At 40.1% G+C, this 16,311-nt stretch overlaps 5 protein-coding genes across 5 annotated transcripts; 2 read left to right on the forward strand and 3 right to left on the reverse strand.

The window, feature by feature from the left end:
• Positions 1-1,264: 1,264 nt before the first annotated feature.
• Positions 1,265-4,881, reverse strand: LOC118753721 (CCAAT/enhancer-binding protein zeta-like). The gene is made up of 6 exons (XM_036488586.1): positions 4,445-4,881; positions 4,270-4,384; positions 3,835-4,188; positions 2,512-3,762; positions 1,621-2,445; positions 1,265-1,562 (listed from the first exon to the last, which is right to left on the reverse strand). The coding sequence occupies exons 1-6, from the start codon at positions 4,757-4,759 to the stop codon at positions 1,339-1,341; spliced, it is 3,084 nt and encodes a 1,027-aa protein (XP_036344479.1). The 5' UTR covers positions 4,760-4,881; the 3' UTR covers positions 1,265-1,338.
• A 279-nt stretch (positions 4,882-5,160) lies between these two features.
• Positions 5,161-6,393, forward strand: LOC118753722 (protein big brother). The gene is made up of 3 exons (XM_036488587.1): positions 5,161-5,178; positions 5,234-5,443; positions 5,502-6,393. The coding sequence occupies exons 2-3, from the start codon at positions 5,379-5,381 to the stop codon at positions 6,076-6,078; spliced, it is 642 nt and encodes a 213-aa protein (XP_036344480.1). The 5' UTR covers positions 5,161-5,178; positions 5,234-5,378; the 3' UTR covers positions 6,079-6,393.
• A 658-nt stretch (positions 6,394-7,051) lies between these two features.
• Positions 7,052-11,428, reverse strand: LOC118753723 (coatomer subunit alpha-like). The gene is made up of 4 exons (XM_036488588.1): positions 11,333-11,428; positions 10,123-11,206; positions 8,956-10,061; positions 7,052-8,882 (listed from the first exon to the last, which is right to left on the reverse strand). Exons 2-4 carry the CDS (start codon positions 11,066-11,068, stop codon positions 7,230-7,232), a joined length of 3,705 nt encoding a protein of 1,234 aa, XP_036344481.1. The 5' UTR covers positions 11,069-11,206; positions 11,333-11,428; the 3' UTR covers positions 7,052-7,229.
• Positions 11,429-11,642: 214 nt separating this feature from the next.
• LOC118753725 (transmembrane protein 60) lies at positions 11,643-12,329 on the forward strand. The gene has a single exon (XM_036488591.1). It carries the CDS (start codon positions 11,826-11,828, stop codon positions 12,216-12,218), a length of 393 nt encoding a protein of 130 aa, XP_036344484.1. The 5' UTR covers positions 11,643-11,825; the 3' UTR covers positions 12,219-12,329.
• Positions 12,263-13,758, reverse strand: LOC118753724. Its single transcript, XM_036488590.1, has one exon. The coding sequence runs from the start codon at positions 13,673-13,675 to the stop codon at positions 12,332-12,334; it is 1,344 nt and encodes a 447-aa protein (XP_036344483.1). The 5' UTR covers positions 13,676-13,758; the 3' UTR covers positions 12,263-12,331.
• Positions 13,759-16,311: the final 2,553 nt, after the last annotated feature.

Raw genomic sequence — 16,311 nt, forward strand, 5'->3', positions numbered from 1 at the left:
CTACAAAGTTTGAAATTTTGATCTACATCTGATATTTTCATAAAAAAAAATTTTTTTTTAATAATAAACATTTTTTAAACAAAGAAAAATAGCCAGAACTTGCTAAAATGTGTCTTCTCTATTTACATTCTCGCCACCGTACATCATAAAAACGAAACATGAGAACACATTTATGACAGGAGGAAAAAATAAAAATTAAATAACATGGAATGAAGTGCGAAAACAGTAAAAAGAATCGACCAAACACGGCCGTTGCCGATGTCGATTAAGCGGTCGGACTCTAGTAGAGAACTTCTTAACAAATAATCAGGACTGTTTTTTTCGGGCTACTTTCGAGCAAATGAGCGTAAAAATGAAAACTCCCACAACAGTGAAGAAACTGGCCAAAATCAGCGCACACGTGGTCGAGCTGAAAAACACCTAATGGCATAACGAATTTTTCTATGTCGTCAATGAACTGTTTTCGTTTCAAAATGAAGAATATCGATAAATGTCGATAACGCCAACAGTGATGTCAAATTGTCGTTTTTATTTCGTTTTCAAACGACAGCGCCAACAGGAATAGGCTCGTTTACTTCAACGTTTTATGATAACTATACAGACATTACTATTAGAATGAGAGACGTTTAATAGGGTAATTAAAAAAAATACATATATAAATGCGAGCTTGTACAACCCCAATTATCTATTTGTATGCAAATACATACATATACATATATGTATGTGCGGAAATCCGATAAAAACTACTATAAGTTCTACATAACAGAAGTAATATAAATTACCAGGATTATATATCAAGTTGGTTAAGATTATATTATAAAAAAAAAAAACTATTATTTTAATATCAAAAAAAAGTAGTGTAATATATGAATATAACTTTTTTTAGCAACTAACATATAACATAGTATGAAAGCTAGTATAGTCAATATTATTAAGTAAAAATTATATACTACATACATAAAAAGAAAATTGTACTTATTAGAAAAATAATGTATATATGTATCTATATTGCATCTAGAAGAAAGTTATTACTATATACGATTAACAATAGCAAAACAGAAAAAATACTAACATAAATGTGTTTTAGTTCAAATTTGTTTGAGTAGAAAACAGATGCGAAATGCTAGGCCTAGCAAAAGTATGCTGTTATCATAACAAAAGCAATTTACTAACGATGTCGCAACGGCAAAAAATGCTAAACGTGCATTAGAAATGTGTCATATTTCCCAAAAAATTGCATGCAAGGATTCCTATTATAACGCTGAAATTTGAAATCTAGGACTAATTTGTTTTATTATATTTTTTTTTTACAAAATTAACATCAATTACTGCACAAACTCATTTTCGCTTCTTATTAGTATTTCTTTGACCAGCAAACACTTTTTTCGAACGTTTTGTGTACGATTTCGAATTGGAGTGCCGTTTTTCTTCCCATTTCATTTGTTTTGCGGATGATTTGTCCTTATTGAATAGGGCATTTGAGGTACCATGTCCCTTTGTTTTACCCGTTTCTTCTAGCAGTTCTGCGAAATCATCAGCCGCGGCGAACAGTGAACTCATATCTACAAATTAAAATGCCAACATTAAATAGAGAGAGCAAAAATATTTAGTTGTACTCACCATCACTATGCTTAAGTTTCTTTGCGAAACTCTTTTCATTCAATGCAACTGGTCGTTTGCGAGACTTTTTCTTTCGAGTAGTTGACAAGCCGTCTTCATCATCATCATCATCATCATCATCTCCCTCATCATCACTCATATCTTCAGACATGCTCTCTTCGCCATCGTCGCTTAAATCGTCTGGGCCATCCCCCTCATCAAGTGATATTGAACCAGCGTCATCATCTTCCTCGCCATCAATCGAACGGTCATCATCGTCAGACACGTCGTTATCTCCGGCAAGATCACCCTCTTCTATATTATCATCACCCCAATCTGCATCAATATCTTCCACATCATCTTCGTCATCATCTCTAGATGCTTTTTTCTTTTTCTTTTTACTGTCAGATTTTAATTCTCCGCCTAGCTCTTTGAGGAAGTCAAGCTCTTCTTCTCCGTCCTCAGCATCGGCTGCTGCTTTAGCTTTTTTGCCAAAATAGCTACCAAGATATTCCTCAAATTCATCGTCTCCAACCTCGCCTTCTTTCAATTGTTCATCTTCCTTATTTTCAGCAACTTCCTTCTTCTTTATTTTATTAACGACAGTCTGTTGGCGTTTTTGCTCCAGGAAATTAAAAATGTACATTTCGTCTTCAGTGCAATTTGCTTTCGTTAGAGATTTAACCGGTTTTCCACGTGTTCCGAATGACACATAGCGTTTATGTGTGATTATGGGGGCCTCATCTTTTTGATCCAATTTTTTTGGATTTTTAAAAGCAAAACGTTCAAGAAAATGTGGTAAGCCGAAATCGCGCAATGGATCGCCGTAATAATCGATCCTTTTTTCTGTAATCATGTGAATAAATTTGTAAAAAAAAAATATAATATACATTATATCGTATATCTACTTACGTTGCAAAATATTATTCGCAAAAACTTGAACGGTAGGATGAAAATGCTCGCGGAGCAGCAACAACTCGTGTCGCAATGCAAATTCAGCGCCAGCGAACGAGGGCACTCTGTGATAAGGGTCATATTTGTTTGGTGCAATATCTCGTACTTTTGCATCGGCTACAGATGATTCCAATTTTGCATGATGCCATGAGGAAATCGTTGACGGGTTTATTTTAGATTCTTCCAATTCATTACGTTCTTCCAAATCCTCTTCATTTGCAGTTTCTTCTTCATCGCGTATATCCTCATACTTTTCTTCGCCATCGCTATCAAATTTGGACAGCTCCGCATCGTCGGATTTCACTTTAGGTGCAGTTGGTGCAACATTGGTGGAATTATCTTTAGTTTCGTACGGACTTACACCACCTGCCAGCTCTTTGCGGCTACGTAATAATTTGTTTATCACTATAAGACAACCGGCAGCCATATTTGGCGGCATGTAAAGTGCACATTGCAGCAATCGCTTAATAAATGCTTGCGCACGCTGTACATTTCCATCTATATGTATTGCCCGATGGATGATATGAAGTAGTTGCGCAGCTGTTTTAACACCCACGTTTATGACTTCAAGGTCATGCATTTTCTTATAGAGTGCATTGTAGAAACGATCGGATTTCTCCGTTTTCACAGTCATTAGCTGCAAAAGCAAACCAAGTGTCTGCACAGAAACGCGGATATCAGCCAAATGTACCATCCGATAGATTGTGTCTTGCATATCCTTGCTAAGAATTTCACTTGAGCCTTCTGTTGGCTTTGCCTCTAAAATCGCCTTTTGTAAACAACGTAAAATGGCTTGCATTGTCCGATTGTTGACAGCACCTTTTTCTACAAGCACCTTAAACAGCGCAAAACAAATATTTACTAACTTAGTGCAAACTTCTGGGCGGCCTGAAGTTGCGATACTTGCTAGGAAGCAAAGTGCAAAGTGCTGAGCCCTTTCAGAGATGTTGTTACGGAAAAGTAGCTTCTCGGATTCTGCGACAATAACACCGCACATATTTGGATGACGATGGGCAACTTCACTAAGATGATGCAATGCCTTTGATGCCACTTTCGCTGTGGGATCACCAAGTTTGTTAATAAGTAAAGTGAGTATCATTTGTTCTTTTTCAGGTGCAAAAGATAATAGTTGCGATGCGGCAACGATCGCCACGTTTTTATTGTGCTCTTGACCTGTTTGGATCGCCTGTTGAAGATTTCTTAGAAATTCTACAAAAAAAAAAAAATCGAGAGTAATTATTTTTAAATTTAAAGGCTAACAATATACGAGTATTTTCATACCAAAATACTGGTCTTTCAACTCATTCTCAAAGTACCAATATGCATAAATGCGTCGCTGTTTATCTTTACTTAATGTCGTATTTTTACGCACTAACTTCCAATCAGCGCCACGCATTTGCAAGGATAGGAGTTTTCGATGCGGTGGCAGTAGGACCTTTTTCCATAAATCTACTAATATGGTCATAACCTCATTTGATGCTTTATTGGATTGTTTAGTAAAGCCAATTAGTGTGCTCAATGCCTCCAAATTACCCAACGGATTGCTAGTAACCAGAAGGGCGCCAGCGTTGGCTCTATCTTTTGCAGTACCCTTACGCAAAGCCGTTTGCAGCCAACGGGCATCTGAGGCATCACCTGTTGCAAAAAAAACAGATATTACACGGTTATAGGCCACATACTATGTATGGAAATAGTAAATTTTATATGACTACTCACGCTTGGAAAAAGCCGTCAGTTCGGCTTCGAATGCATTTTTGCATAAATTGTATAATTCCATTTGCTCAGACTCTTTCATGTCCAGTACTTCTTCCGATGAAGGATACTCAGGGTACTAAATTATAGGCGACATTCTAAATGTTTTTCTTGCAAATTGTATGAGTTGATTACTTACAACATTAAACCATTTTTTATTTGTATCAGCATCATCCTTTTCATCTTTCTGCTGTTGGCGCTTCTTTTCGCGTTTGGCAAAGTAGTCATTCTCATCATTCTCAGTGTCCTCCTGCTTATTGTGCTCTTCCTGCAGTCCATGCGATCCTTTCCTTTTGTCTCCTTTTAACTTTTTCTTCTTGCCCTCCTTCTTCGCTCCTTTCAAGTCCTTGCCTCTTGCGCCCTCTTCCAAAATCTGGCCGTCGTCATCGAATACAATCTTTTTATTTTGGGCTTGTGTTGAGATGCTGATGCCTGATGCTGCTGGCGGCGCCATTTTAAAACAATCACAATTATTTTAATTAAAATTACTATGCCAGAAATAAGCAAACCCAATCACCAAAAACAGAAATAACACACGTGCGATGAAGTAAAATGTCAACTGTCAAAAGTCAAAAGTCAACAGTGCTGTGAATTGAGGGAGAAAATGTTTGGGGTTTTCGCAGTAATAATCGATCATAAAATGTACTGAATACGAACTTTTCTGATTTCATCTATCTTTTACATAACCAGTTATAATTTAAAATCTATTGTATTTTAATAACTGTCCATTGCAATAAAAGGCCTCCTTCAAGTACTAAGTTTCAGCATTGAAGTCCTGCTGATAAGTGAAGAGCGTTTATTTAGGTATGACTCTTGAAGGTACAAGGTATTACAGTTGCTACATAAAAATGCAGCCCTTCAAACCGCAAAAATGTTGGTATAACAACAGAAAACGAAAAATACCAAATTAAATTTTCGTGTTTTTCAGGTGTTTGTTGAATTAATTGTGATCCAAGTGAAATTTGGTGCAGTTCCTGTACAAAATTGTTACCTAAACTAAAAGGAGCATAAGAAAGATTCAATATATAATCCGTGCATAATAAGCCAAGGAGGTGGAACCATTTCTGGATAAAATGAATGAGGCAGCTTTGGCAAGTATGATCTACAACGATCCCATAGGCATCTACGAGCAGCCCAGGTACACGTACCTTGATTCAAGGAAATCATCATAATTTACACTAATTTTATGCTTACAGGCCACGTTTTATTTTCAAAATGCCGCGTGTGGTGCCCGATCAAAAGGCTAAATTTGAAAGCGATGAATTATTTCGTCGCCTCAGCCGCGAAAGCGAGATACGCTATACTGGCTATCGCGAGCGTGCTTTGGAGGAACGACAAATGCGTTTCCACAACGGTTGTCGCGAGGGTCATACCGAGATCTCGTTCGTTGCATCGGGCACCAATCTGCAGCTAGTTTTCAATGCAACACAGAATCCGTACTTGCACGATAAAGAGTGCGACTTTGACAAGGAGCACGGTAAAGTGTACATAAAGTCGTACTTCATAATGAATGGTGTGTGCGTACGTTTTCGAGGTTGGCTAGACTTGGAGCGTTTAGATGGTTCGGGCTGCCTAGAATTCGATGAACGACGTGCTATGCACGAAGATCAAATATTGCGGGAGCAGATCGAAAGATACAATTTAAGGCTGCGAGAATTTGAAGACTCAAAACGTGCATATCGTGATAGTCGACCAGAAGTAGATATGGAAGCTGTACGTCGTGGTGTGCCCTCAGGTGGCATTGGTGTAGGTGCTAGTATGTGGCGGCGTTAAATGAGGCTTAATGGGTTTGGAGAGAGGAGCGAAAAGATCCATTCACTATAAAAAACTTGTAAGAGTGTTGTGGTTAAGACTAAATATAAACCAAACTAAATACTCGACTATTCATCTAATGCTTCAATCAACAATTTAATCAATTATCAATAATTATTATGTACTAATTAAATTTTATTGATTAAAATATAAGCATAAGTTGTGGCAGTTGATATTCAAACTTTTACTATTATTAAGTTAAACCTACTTTTGTATTATTTCGTACACTTTTGCTTTACCTATATTTTTTAATTAAAGTTTCTTATACGAGTAAAATTATCCAAGAGTAGTTTTTAGTTAATTTTATTTGAAATATAGGTTAGGCTGCTATGTGTCAGCAATACAGAATTTTATAATCGTTTAGTTTTTGTTTGTTGAGAAAGTTGCGTGTGATTTTCTTACAAACTTTGCTTCTTTTTTCGACAGTTTTCTTCTTCATATACGAGGAAATTGCTTGAGCGCCTGTCGCAGCAAAATGTTTACAACAGCATTCCGACGGCTACTGCGACCGGCACTGGTTGTTGCTATAGGTTTTGTATTCAAACCGCCGGACCAAGGAGTTCTCTGATTTATTCCCCGCTTGGTTTCTTTTTCAGTGGGTACGAAGATTTCATTATTCCAAAATTATTTTTATGACTTTCGCCACCTTGCCATCATTTAATAATATTAACTTATTGATAGTGATTACATTCGGTCTAGGCCGGTTAACCTGACACGCGTTGTTGTTGTTGTAGCAGCATACAAATTCCCCAAAGAGTTTTTGGGGAGTGTTGCTGGAGTGACAGTCCTTGGCCAAATATAAATCTGGGTCGTTCCGGTTACGTAGACCCGACTGTCGTGGGAACGCCTGACCCGCTTGAAGGCGTCGTCATATAGATGGTTGGAATAATTTTAAATGCTACCTGTTCACTAACGATTAAATTAATGCGTAAAAGTGTTTTATATCTTACTTTATTTAATATTTTCGTACAGGTTAAATATAGTTTTAATGGAATATGTTTAACATAACATTAAAGTTTGTAATCGACAAAAACACATCTTCATAAAAATTTCTTGTATATGTATGTATAAAGTTATGAACTAAAATTAACGGTGTGCTTCAATGCACTTCTTCAGCGAAATTGCAAATTCGATATGCGCAACCCAATACTGTCCTTGCCAATTTGACTCACTTCACAGACGGTGCAAAGCTGTCCCTTGTATTGCGTATCGAAAGAGGCACCACAGAATGGGCACGTCACCTCTGGTTTACCGCGGTATAACGGCTTATAGCTTATACCACAAATGTTAAATGGATTGAACTCTTCATACTGCAATTGGTGCTCGTCTATGGGATTAACTTCACAGGCCTGCAAGATTTTGCGTACTTGTTGTGCGACTTCTGGTCGTGGACCCAACTCAAGTAGTCGTCGGGCGAAAGATGCCGCAGTCTTATAGTTCTTCAGTTTAAAGAACATATTCAAAGCTGTGCGTAACGTAAGGATCTGATGGACAGGCTGTAGTTTGCAATGCGTGAAATAGGCGGCCATTTCACAGAGGCGCTTTTGCTCCTCTAACGTAGACTTTGGCATACCCTTCCGTTCGGTTTCCATTTTCAAGCCAAGTATGTATTCGGAACAGATCTTCAACAATTGCTGTGTTTCTGCGATATCCTGCTTTGTCTCCACCACCAACAGTGGTATGTGTAACAAAATGGAATGGAATTTTTCGATAGCTTCTATAAATTTACCAGCTGTGGTGAGCTGGTAGCCGGCTTGCAACCGTTGCACTAAATCGTTTAATTTTACACCCAATGCCGGGCGTTGATTTTTCGGATTGGTTTCGCCGGTGTTGCGAAGCGGGTATGCGGACAGTGACTGCAAATTGGGCATAGCTGTAAAACTTGTGCGTGCACAAGTGTAATTCTGCAAAAATAATGTTTTAAAAGGCTTGAAATTAATAACACCCAATTGATCGTTGAGTAGCCGGAATGCCGATTCAAAGGAGCCAGCTTTAACATGATCTACTACAAGAGGCGAATGATTAGCCCAGTGCTGGGGAGCAGAGAGCCCTTTGCTTGGTGCAGCATAAAAGCCATTATCCAAAGCAGAAGCTTTTATTTTCGAGGCAAGTTCTTCTGGCACTACCAAATCTTCATCACCCACATCCCAGCCAGCGCCCTCCTCACCAACACCTTCTGCACCAGGTTCGCTATCGAGAGCGTCATGCATTTCATCGTCACCGTCTTCTCCGAGACCCAAGTCTGCATCTGCACCCCAACCGTCACCTGCGCCGACATCATCCAACACAGCTGCATCGGCATTGGCGTTAAGCGCTTGCCGTGCAGTGGCACTAGTGCCTGCACGTGTAATCATGGCACCTTCAAAGAAGCCCTTCGACACGGTCAGTAGTGGCCAGTTACTTTCCACTTGCTGAATAGGTACAGGTGGCTGGAGCAACGTTGCATTTGGATTGACCACGGGCAACTCATTACCTTCCTGAGTGATCGTTGTCTCTAATTGTTCTGCTTGCTCTTGAAAACCATGTGTCGCAGCGGTAAGATAGGCCAGCGAAAGTTGGCCGCAGTTTTTAAGAATGTTTACGCGTTCCTTGACATCACCCAACAGCAGGGCACCCTGGTACTGGGCTGAAACATCTTTGCGAATTTCTGCAATCTTATTCATCTTCTTAAGTTTTTCGAGATTGCCAGTTATTAAATATAGAAAACTGAGCTTGTCAAAGTTCTTGGTGCGTTGGTAGCACATCTCGACCACTTGATGATTACCCTATAATGCAAGGTAGATACAATTAATTAATTAAGGAATTAAAATTTAAACAAATATCAATTCCTATGCCTACCTGTAGCAATGCGGCTTGCCCTAGTCGATCCCAACAGTCCTTATCATCGAGTGCCTTAGCTGCTTCTAATGCAATTTCGATATTTCCACATTCTAAGGCCAAACCGAATCGCGTTTTCTCGTCCTTGACAAAATGTAGCGCCACTTCAGGATATCCTTTTTGTTGCAGATAGGCAATGATACTCTGGCCCACAAGGCGTGCATTACGCACCATATGCAATACTTCATCGTATTTACGATTGATTAGTGCCAGCTTGAATTTATATTCTGTCGAATCAATATGGAGTACACGTGTACGACATTCCCGATCCAGACAAAATACTTGATTGCCTTTAACACGAGTCAAATAAATGGGCAAGTCAAGTGTGCGGATAATACCGTGGTCACCATTTGTGATCGCGTATTTAATGTGATTACTGGTGGTGTAAATAAAGACACCCGAGTCATCCCAGGCACCTGACTTGACGCGACAGTTCTCCTGGATTGTGCATAAATATTGCAGGCGGCGATCGCAAATGGTAACTGAGTGCTTGCAGAGCAACGCTACCAGCGACATGTCAGCAGACCAAACAACATAACGACACTTGGCCAATTTGATGCAACCAACAGATACTAATCGCTGTACCTCATAAAGGGTGACATATTCTGGATCACGTATCAACAGCATTCCAGTGCCAGCGTAAAAGATTTCCTCACAGAAGGTTGGTATTTTTTTAGTAACCTCATTTTTGAAGTTCTTTATTGCCAACTGCTGATTACGGTCGAGTACAGCAAATCGATTACGGGCCACCCAGATTGCGGTTATACCCGATGAACGTTTTGATTCCGTCTCATTTTGCGATTCAGAATCTTTGGGAATTTGATATAAGTCATACGTGCTATTCTCTAAATTGTTAGTACGAGTGCAAATGAGTACCGCATTTAATGCTGGATTATAAGACATGCTGTGCACTGGCGATTTACCACCTCCACGTAATTGCATGACAACTGTGTCTTTAGTAGTTGTGAAGTCAAGTTTGCGTAGAAAACGATCCTTTACATAATAGAGCAAATTACCATGCACGGCATAAGCTGGACGTTCGCGCTCTAATTTGAATACAACCATACCTGAAAAGGAAAATCATTGAATTATAATCAATAACATAAATGTGTTATTTCAATTTCTTACCGCCATCGTGTCCAGCGGCAAACAAGTTCAAGGTTGGATGAGCAGCAAGTATCCAGAAACGTTCACCATCACGTCGAAATGTGTATAAGCACTGGCGCTTAGTCATATCCCAAACCCGTATGCTACGGTCTTCACCATTGGAAAGAATTAAATCTTGTCTAGGATGGAAAAGCACACAGGAAACGTTGTTGTAGTGACCGCGGCATGTGTCCACTTCCCAAGCTTTGTATTCATTCATACGCCATAATTTTACAAGACGATCATCTGCTCCTGATACAATAAGTGGCAGAGTGGGATGGAAACTGGCCCAATTAACACCACGATCGTGACCTTCCAAAACATGTTTGACTACAGCATCGGCTTGGCCGAAAAGATCTGTAGCGCCGGGATGTCCCTTTAAATGGTCATCTAAACCACCGGGTCCAGGCGCAACATTCTTTTTACGCAGTCCAGAAATGTCCCAAACTCGCACTGTTTGATCCAACGAGGCAGACACTATTTGATCTTCTGTTGGATGGAACTGTGCGCTCATCACATAATGATTATGCCCAGTGAGCACACAAATACAATTACGGGACTGCCAGTTCCAAATTCGAATAGTTTGATCGTCTGAGGAGCTGAGAATCCATGGGTACTCATGATGGAAAGCCACCGTGCGCACGTAATCCAAATGAGCCAAGAGAGTGAATATACAACGGCGTTGTTTATAATTCCAGACCTTAATCTTATAATCATCGCCTCCGGACACAAACAGTGGCATTTGTTGATGGAATGCCACACTTCGCACAGGGCCATCGTGCTCATCGAATTTTTCAAGCAAGGTGTGCATGCGGTAATCCCATAGTTGGATAACACCAGTGTGTAAACTGGCAAGAATCCATGGTCGTTTGGGATGAAAAGATAAGCCTTTAACACGTGCTGACTTTGATTCAAAGTTGGTCAACATCTTTGGAGTACTTTCATGCGCCAGATTTCGATTTTACGAACAAATGTGGTGGCCGCACCGATGCACTATTACCTTCGTCCCGTTGATTGATGAGTTGTCGGCAGTTAAGTTTTTTTCTTCCTTTCTACACTATGTGAGCTGTAATTTTAAATGTTTATATTTTAGACACTATATTTCCTGTTTTTATAATAATTTGTGGAATAGCTTAATATGTATAGCAAATTAACACAATTTTTATAAAATTGGACCGATAGAAAAATATACCTCCCCTAGCTGAAAAAACGACACGTCAAGTTAATTTTGCTCTACTACTACATCCATCTATCGAACTAGAACTTGCCATACCTTCAAAATAAAATGACTGACCCGACTGTCGTGGGAACGTAGATGCCAGTTAAAAGCATCCCTGTGACGCAAAAAGAATTTCCATCTGCCGATGCCTTTATATTCTAGTTAATTTATACTCAAATAAAAATTAAATTTTCAGGTTGTGGAAAACATGTTTAGTTTTTCTGACATTCGCGCCATTGAAAGAAAAGCGAAAAAATTTTGATTTTTTACGTCGAGTGGCAGCATTAACAACAGATTTTGTTTTAATTACACAGTTCGTTGTATGCAAGTTCCACTGTACTGAATTGAATCTCAAAATAGTTCTTCAGTTTTGTTGCCTGGGCCGCAATTTAAACCAATAAACAAAATATTTTCATCAAAATATTAAAGAAAAATGATAGCAATTTAGGAGTAGCACTTCTGCGCCATGACACTAGCACATCGCGCACTTTTCACCTGGTTCATTGTGCTTGTCTTCCTAATCTTACTGTGCTTACGTTTGGATCCACGAACGCACTGGAGCTGGTTTGTTACATTCATACCGCTATGGGTGTTTGACGGCATATTAATTATTTACGTTGTTATTAAAATTATACGGAAATGGCGAAATTTGAAACGTCTCAAAGAGTTGTTAATCTACTACCAGTGGTACATATGCGGTGTGCTGCTTAAGATTGCTTCCCAGCTGATGATCTGTTTGCGGTTGGAGTATCCACAATGGGAGATATCAATTTTTGTAACAATGGTACCCATTTGGATATTGCTTTCAGCGTCCATTGTGTACGTATTTGGGCGATTGAACAAGATTGAGTCTTGGTGATACCTGTGCACTATGTAAATTCATTTCTTATACGTATGTATGTGTGTATTTCATTACTTTATTTTTTTTTTTAGATAAAACATGCTATACAATAAAATTAATACAATTAATTTCTAGAAACCATATTTGCTTTGTGTAGCTCGCCGAGTTTGACGATTTGCAGACCACATTGCCTGTAATTCAGCTTCGTTGGCCTTCGCTTTATGTGCCAGATAAGTTATTTGATGTTTTCGTCTAGTGCCTGCTGCTGGCTCTTCATCAACTAGCACCCCAGTGGGTTGATAGGCAGTAGAAGATGCTAAAGCTGTTCGCATCCATTCCTCTCTACTTGGTAGTACTTCAGCACTTGAAATATCCACGACCTGTATGTTCTCTTCTTTTCTTCTTCGCTTTGCAGTACTTCCAGCTAATGCTTGTATGGCAGTTTGGTCCAATATGGCTTTATTATGATTATGTTCAGCCGAACGTTGCTCGTAATCTATTTCCATAGTTTCTACTTGGGCTTTTTCTTGCTCAGCAGCTTTATTCAAGAACTCTGTGGCTGCATTGACCATTTTAGCTGCACGTTGCGCTACTATTGCGTTGATTTCATTCATGCTAACCTCAGGCAGTTTATCTTCAGATTTAAGTGAAAAGAAGTCGCCACCTTCATCACTATTCTCGTCGCTGTCGCTACATTCAACTAATGTTGTTTTTGGCTTGGCTGCCGATTTTTTCGTAATTCTCTTCATACCATCCACACACTCGGTATTATGTGCGGGGCGTCGATTTTTTACAGTATCCGGAATAAAAGGATTAACTGCTGTGGGTTTTGACATTTCATTCGCTTTATTATTTGTGCCACTATCTGGTTTGTTCGCAGTTGTAGCTTTGCTGAAATTTTGTTCTGATTTTGCCTGCGGTAACATATTCAGCAGACTACATTTCTTTTGCCCTTTTGGTAAAGACTTGATTTTAGTTTTGCCTGCCATATCTTGATCAACATCATTAAATTCTTTTAATGATGGTATAGTAATTCTAACAGGACCTTTATTAGGCGCTATTAGTATAGGCTTAGGTTTCACTTCTTCAACAGGTAGTGACGCTTTTTTATGTAAAAACTCATCGTCTTCTTCTATAATTACGCTGCTGTCTACTTTGTTTTTGGGTAGAGGAAGCTTGGAAAATTTAGGAGCCAATTCTTCTAGTTCTTCATCTTCGGTTTTTGAATTATTTATGTTTTTAGGTTTAGGCAGCGACAGGCCATGCGATATTTTTGCTGGATTAGGCAACGCAGTAAATTCTGTTGGTGCATAGTCATCCTCATCGTCACTTATCGTGCCATTGGCTATTTTTTCATTGGTTCCATTGGATCGGGGGGCAGTTCCTTCTCTGGCTTTTGCATTGGAAGTGAGAGTATCGTCTTCGCTGTATTCCGAATCCTCATCACTGCTGGCCGCATAGGCAACTAAAGACATGTTTTTAAGCGGTTTAAAATCCGATAAATAATTTGTAAAGGGCAGAAATAAAACTTGTTTTTTTTCCAGCGAAAATAAATTGTTTACACCAGGCAAAAGTGACAGCTGATTTTAGTTTATTTCGCCAGCGTCGCATTTGCGAAATGCGTTTATAAAAAATGGTATACAAATCAACACCCACACCATTAAACTTGGCATGCAACTGGTTGAATCAACTGCTTAAAATTTGCAGAGATTATTCAACCGGTTAAATGAGCCATCCCACCCTTCTTCAAAGTAAACTCCAAGCGAAACGTTGGGCGTTGTCGTGACTCCTTTACTTACAACGCCACCTAATCCTGACATTAGTCCGTCCATGTCTCTTTTTTTTGTTGCTTTTTTTCTTTCAATAGCGACCTCCCCTAGTATTTCACTACAACATCAGGCACGACTAATATTTTGGTTTGTGTAGCTAATACCATGGCAGGCGGAAATAACCCCCCAACCGACGAGCTAGCTTGTGATGCAAGGTGCCTGCATGCCGCCTCCTCAGGTACAAATATGCAGCTACATAACAATGGATAACACCAAACGTAGAGAGATTATAAAGCTGCACAAACTGATAAAAAAGTGAGCCTCTAACTTCCACCAGCGGTAAATTTCCGACGGAAATTGGGAAGGTAAAAACTCCAAATTCATGGCTTCTAACGGAATATGTTCCTATTTAGCGCACCACAGACGTGGGCACCCGAAAAGATATCTGCTTGTGGCAGAGCCTTCGCCAAGTAACGTCAGAAAGCATCTAATACGAATTGACGGACGAGGTCCAGAGGTTCATAAAAAAAACACTGTATCCGACAGCGTACAGACAGGCCATAAGCGGCATTCACAAGGAGTCGATCTAAACTTACACCAACTCTTCACCTGTGAATGCCGTTTTAGGAAAACAACCGCCCGACGTGGACGATACAGAAGTTCATCTGCATCGTGAGATTCGCACCACCCTTGCTCAACTCTGCTCTGGATACTGCAGCAGGTTAAACTCCTACCTGAGTAGAATAAACTCAGATAAGCGCAACGTATGTTCGGCTTGCGGAAAGTTATCCCATGGCTCGACACACCTCTTCGCATGCCCACTAAACTAACACTCCTCTCTTGCTGGTCCAACAGACTAGTCGGTATAGCACACTTTTTGGGACTAAGTGCTAAGTAAGCAGCTACTAAAACAACGGAATAAGCATTTGATGCTAAAAAATGGGTCTGGCGGGAACAGACTACTTACCAAGCTCCTCAACTTGTCGATGGCCTCTGTATTTATACCTGCATTGCGGAAAACAGGGAGAGTAAATCCACTACAAAAGCCCTGAGAACTAGCCAATAAAGGGAGTCTTATCGCCCGATAATACCTCTCTTCTTAGCAGTAAAAATACTAGAAGCCTTGCTGCTTCCACGCTATATCTGCCACCTGTTCTCAGCAAAGCATCAACATGGTTTCCACATCAAGATAACTCGTGGCCTTAACCGCAATCGCTTCCGTGAATGAACCGTCTTAGTAGCAATGTTCCGTGTAAGGGCTTTCGACACCATGTTCCACTCTACGCTGCTAGAGCCCGAACGTGTCTCTCTCTCTTTCTCTTCTCTAACACAGGGACTCAACCGGTGAACGGCGACTAGCCACTAGCATTCGGGACCAAACTTGGAACCCGAGAAAAATTAAATAGGGGACTCCACAGTTTGGTGTCCTTTCCCCACGCCAGCTCTATTTCTATACTTAGAAGCTCTCTATCCACCTGAGGAAGTAGCGCTGAACTCATGTGCTGATTGTTCGCTATTGACGCACTTGCAGGCTACAATCTTTACCATCTGAACGAAAGAGGTCGTACTGCAGCCGAGATTTCTATGGTACACCGATTCCGACCATCAACCATAAACAACTCGAAAGTCCTTGAGGTTACTTCTGATAACCCTTGCTCCCTTCCTTCACGCGCACAGCCGCAATCGCCCACAAAATACAGAGTCACAGCAAAGTCCCCAATCCGCTCGCCGGAAGCACAGAGCTTTGGATAGCTACTGATGTCTTGTGATGTCGCCAGAACATCTTATAGGCAGCGAGGCGCAGGTGTTCAAAGAAAGGAAGCAAACAGTTCTTGATCGGCTGCTATCAACGTGAACTCTTAAACATTCACTTGCTAGAAACAAAATGGCCTCTCCTAGCTAGGCACGTCAGAATATATCTCTACGAACTGAGGGACGAAATGCAGCGCTGCATACAACAGCCATTAGACCCAACGTTGTACTGATAGGCGTTCAACGTACTTTATTTTCCCCAGCTAAATCAGACTTTTAAACGCTTCCGAAAGCATACCAAGTTTTGCTGAATAAAATATAATTTTTTTGGTTACTCACTTTTCTTACCTGCTGTGCAAGTACAGTAACCCAAAATATTGTACTGTATTGTATGCTTATATACTTAGTACGTATGTATGTGTGTATTCCAATCGATTCACAGGATGCTGCGCTTCGAAAACGAAGACAGCTTCGGAAATACACAACCACCACTAACCGCACCGCGGGAATCAACATAGCCATCATTATTGTTATGTAGCATTATCATCCACCGCCCTTCGACAGTGCCAAAAAACCACTTGGTTTTGCTA

Source organism: Rhagoletis pomonella, unplaced genomic scaffold (assembly GCF_013731165.1).
Source record: "Rhagoletis pomonella isolate Grant_MI unplaced genomic scaffold, Rhpom_1.0 Rhpom_scaffold_02786, whole genome shotgun sequence".
Lineage (NCBI taxonomy): Eukaryota > Metazoa > Arthropoda > Insecta > Diptera > Tephritidae > Rhagoletis > Rhagoletis pomonella.

Bases quoted from the DNA above. Each gene is read 5' to 3' on its own strand.
- LOC118753723 (XM_036488588.1), bottom strand. From the start codon at position 11,068: ATGTTGACCAACTTTGAATCAAAGTCAGCACGTGTTAAAGGCTTATCT. The intron at 10,062-10,122 runs GTAAGAAATTGA...TTTCCTTTTCAG, and splicing joins TGCCGCTGGACACGATGGCG to GTATGGTTGTATTCAAATTA. The intron at 8,883-8,955 runs GTAGGCATAGGA...CTTGCATTATAG, and splicing joins GGCAAGCCGCATTGCTACAG to GGTAATCATCAAGTGGTCGA.
- LOC118753725 (XM_036488591.1), top strand. From the start codon at position 11,826: ATGACACTAGCACATCGCGCACTTTTCACCTGGTTCATTGTGCTTGTC.
- LOC118753721 (XM_036488586.1), bottom strand. From the start codon at position 4,759: ATGGCGCCGCCAGCAGCATCAGGCATCAGCATCTCAACACAAGCCCAA. The intron at 4,385-4,444 runs GTAAGTAATCAA...CCTATAATTTAG, and splicing joins ATAAAAAATGGTTTAATGTT to TACCCTGAGTATCCTTCATC. The intron at 1,563-1,620 runs GTGAGTACAACT...TTTAATTTGTAG, and splicing joins GAAACTTAAGCATAGTGATG to ATATGAGTTCACTGTTCGCC.
- LOC118753722 (XM_036488587.1), top strand. From the start codon at position 5,379: ATGAATGAGGCAGCTTTGGCAAGTATGATCTACAACGATCCCATAGGC. The intron at 5,444-5,501 runs GTACACGTACCT...TTATGCTTACAG, and splicing joins GGCATCTACGAGCAGCCCAG to GCCACGTTTTATTTTCAAAA.
- LOC118753724 (XM_036488590.1), bottom strand. From the start codon at position 13,675: ATGTCTTTAGTTGCCTATGCGGCCAGCAGTGATGAGGATTCGGAATAC.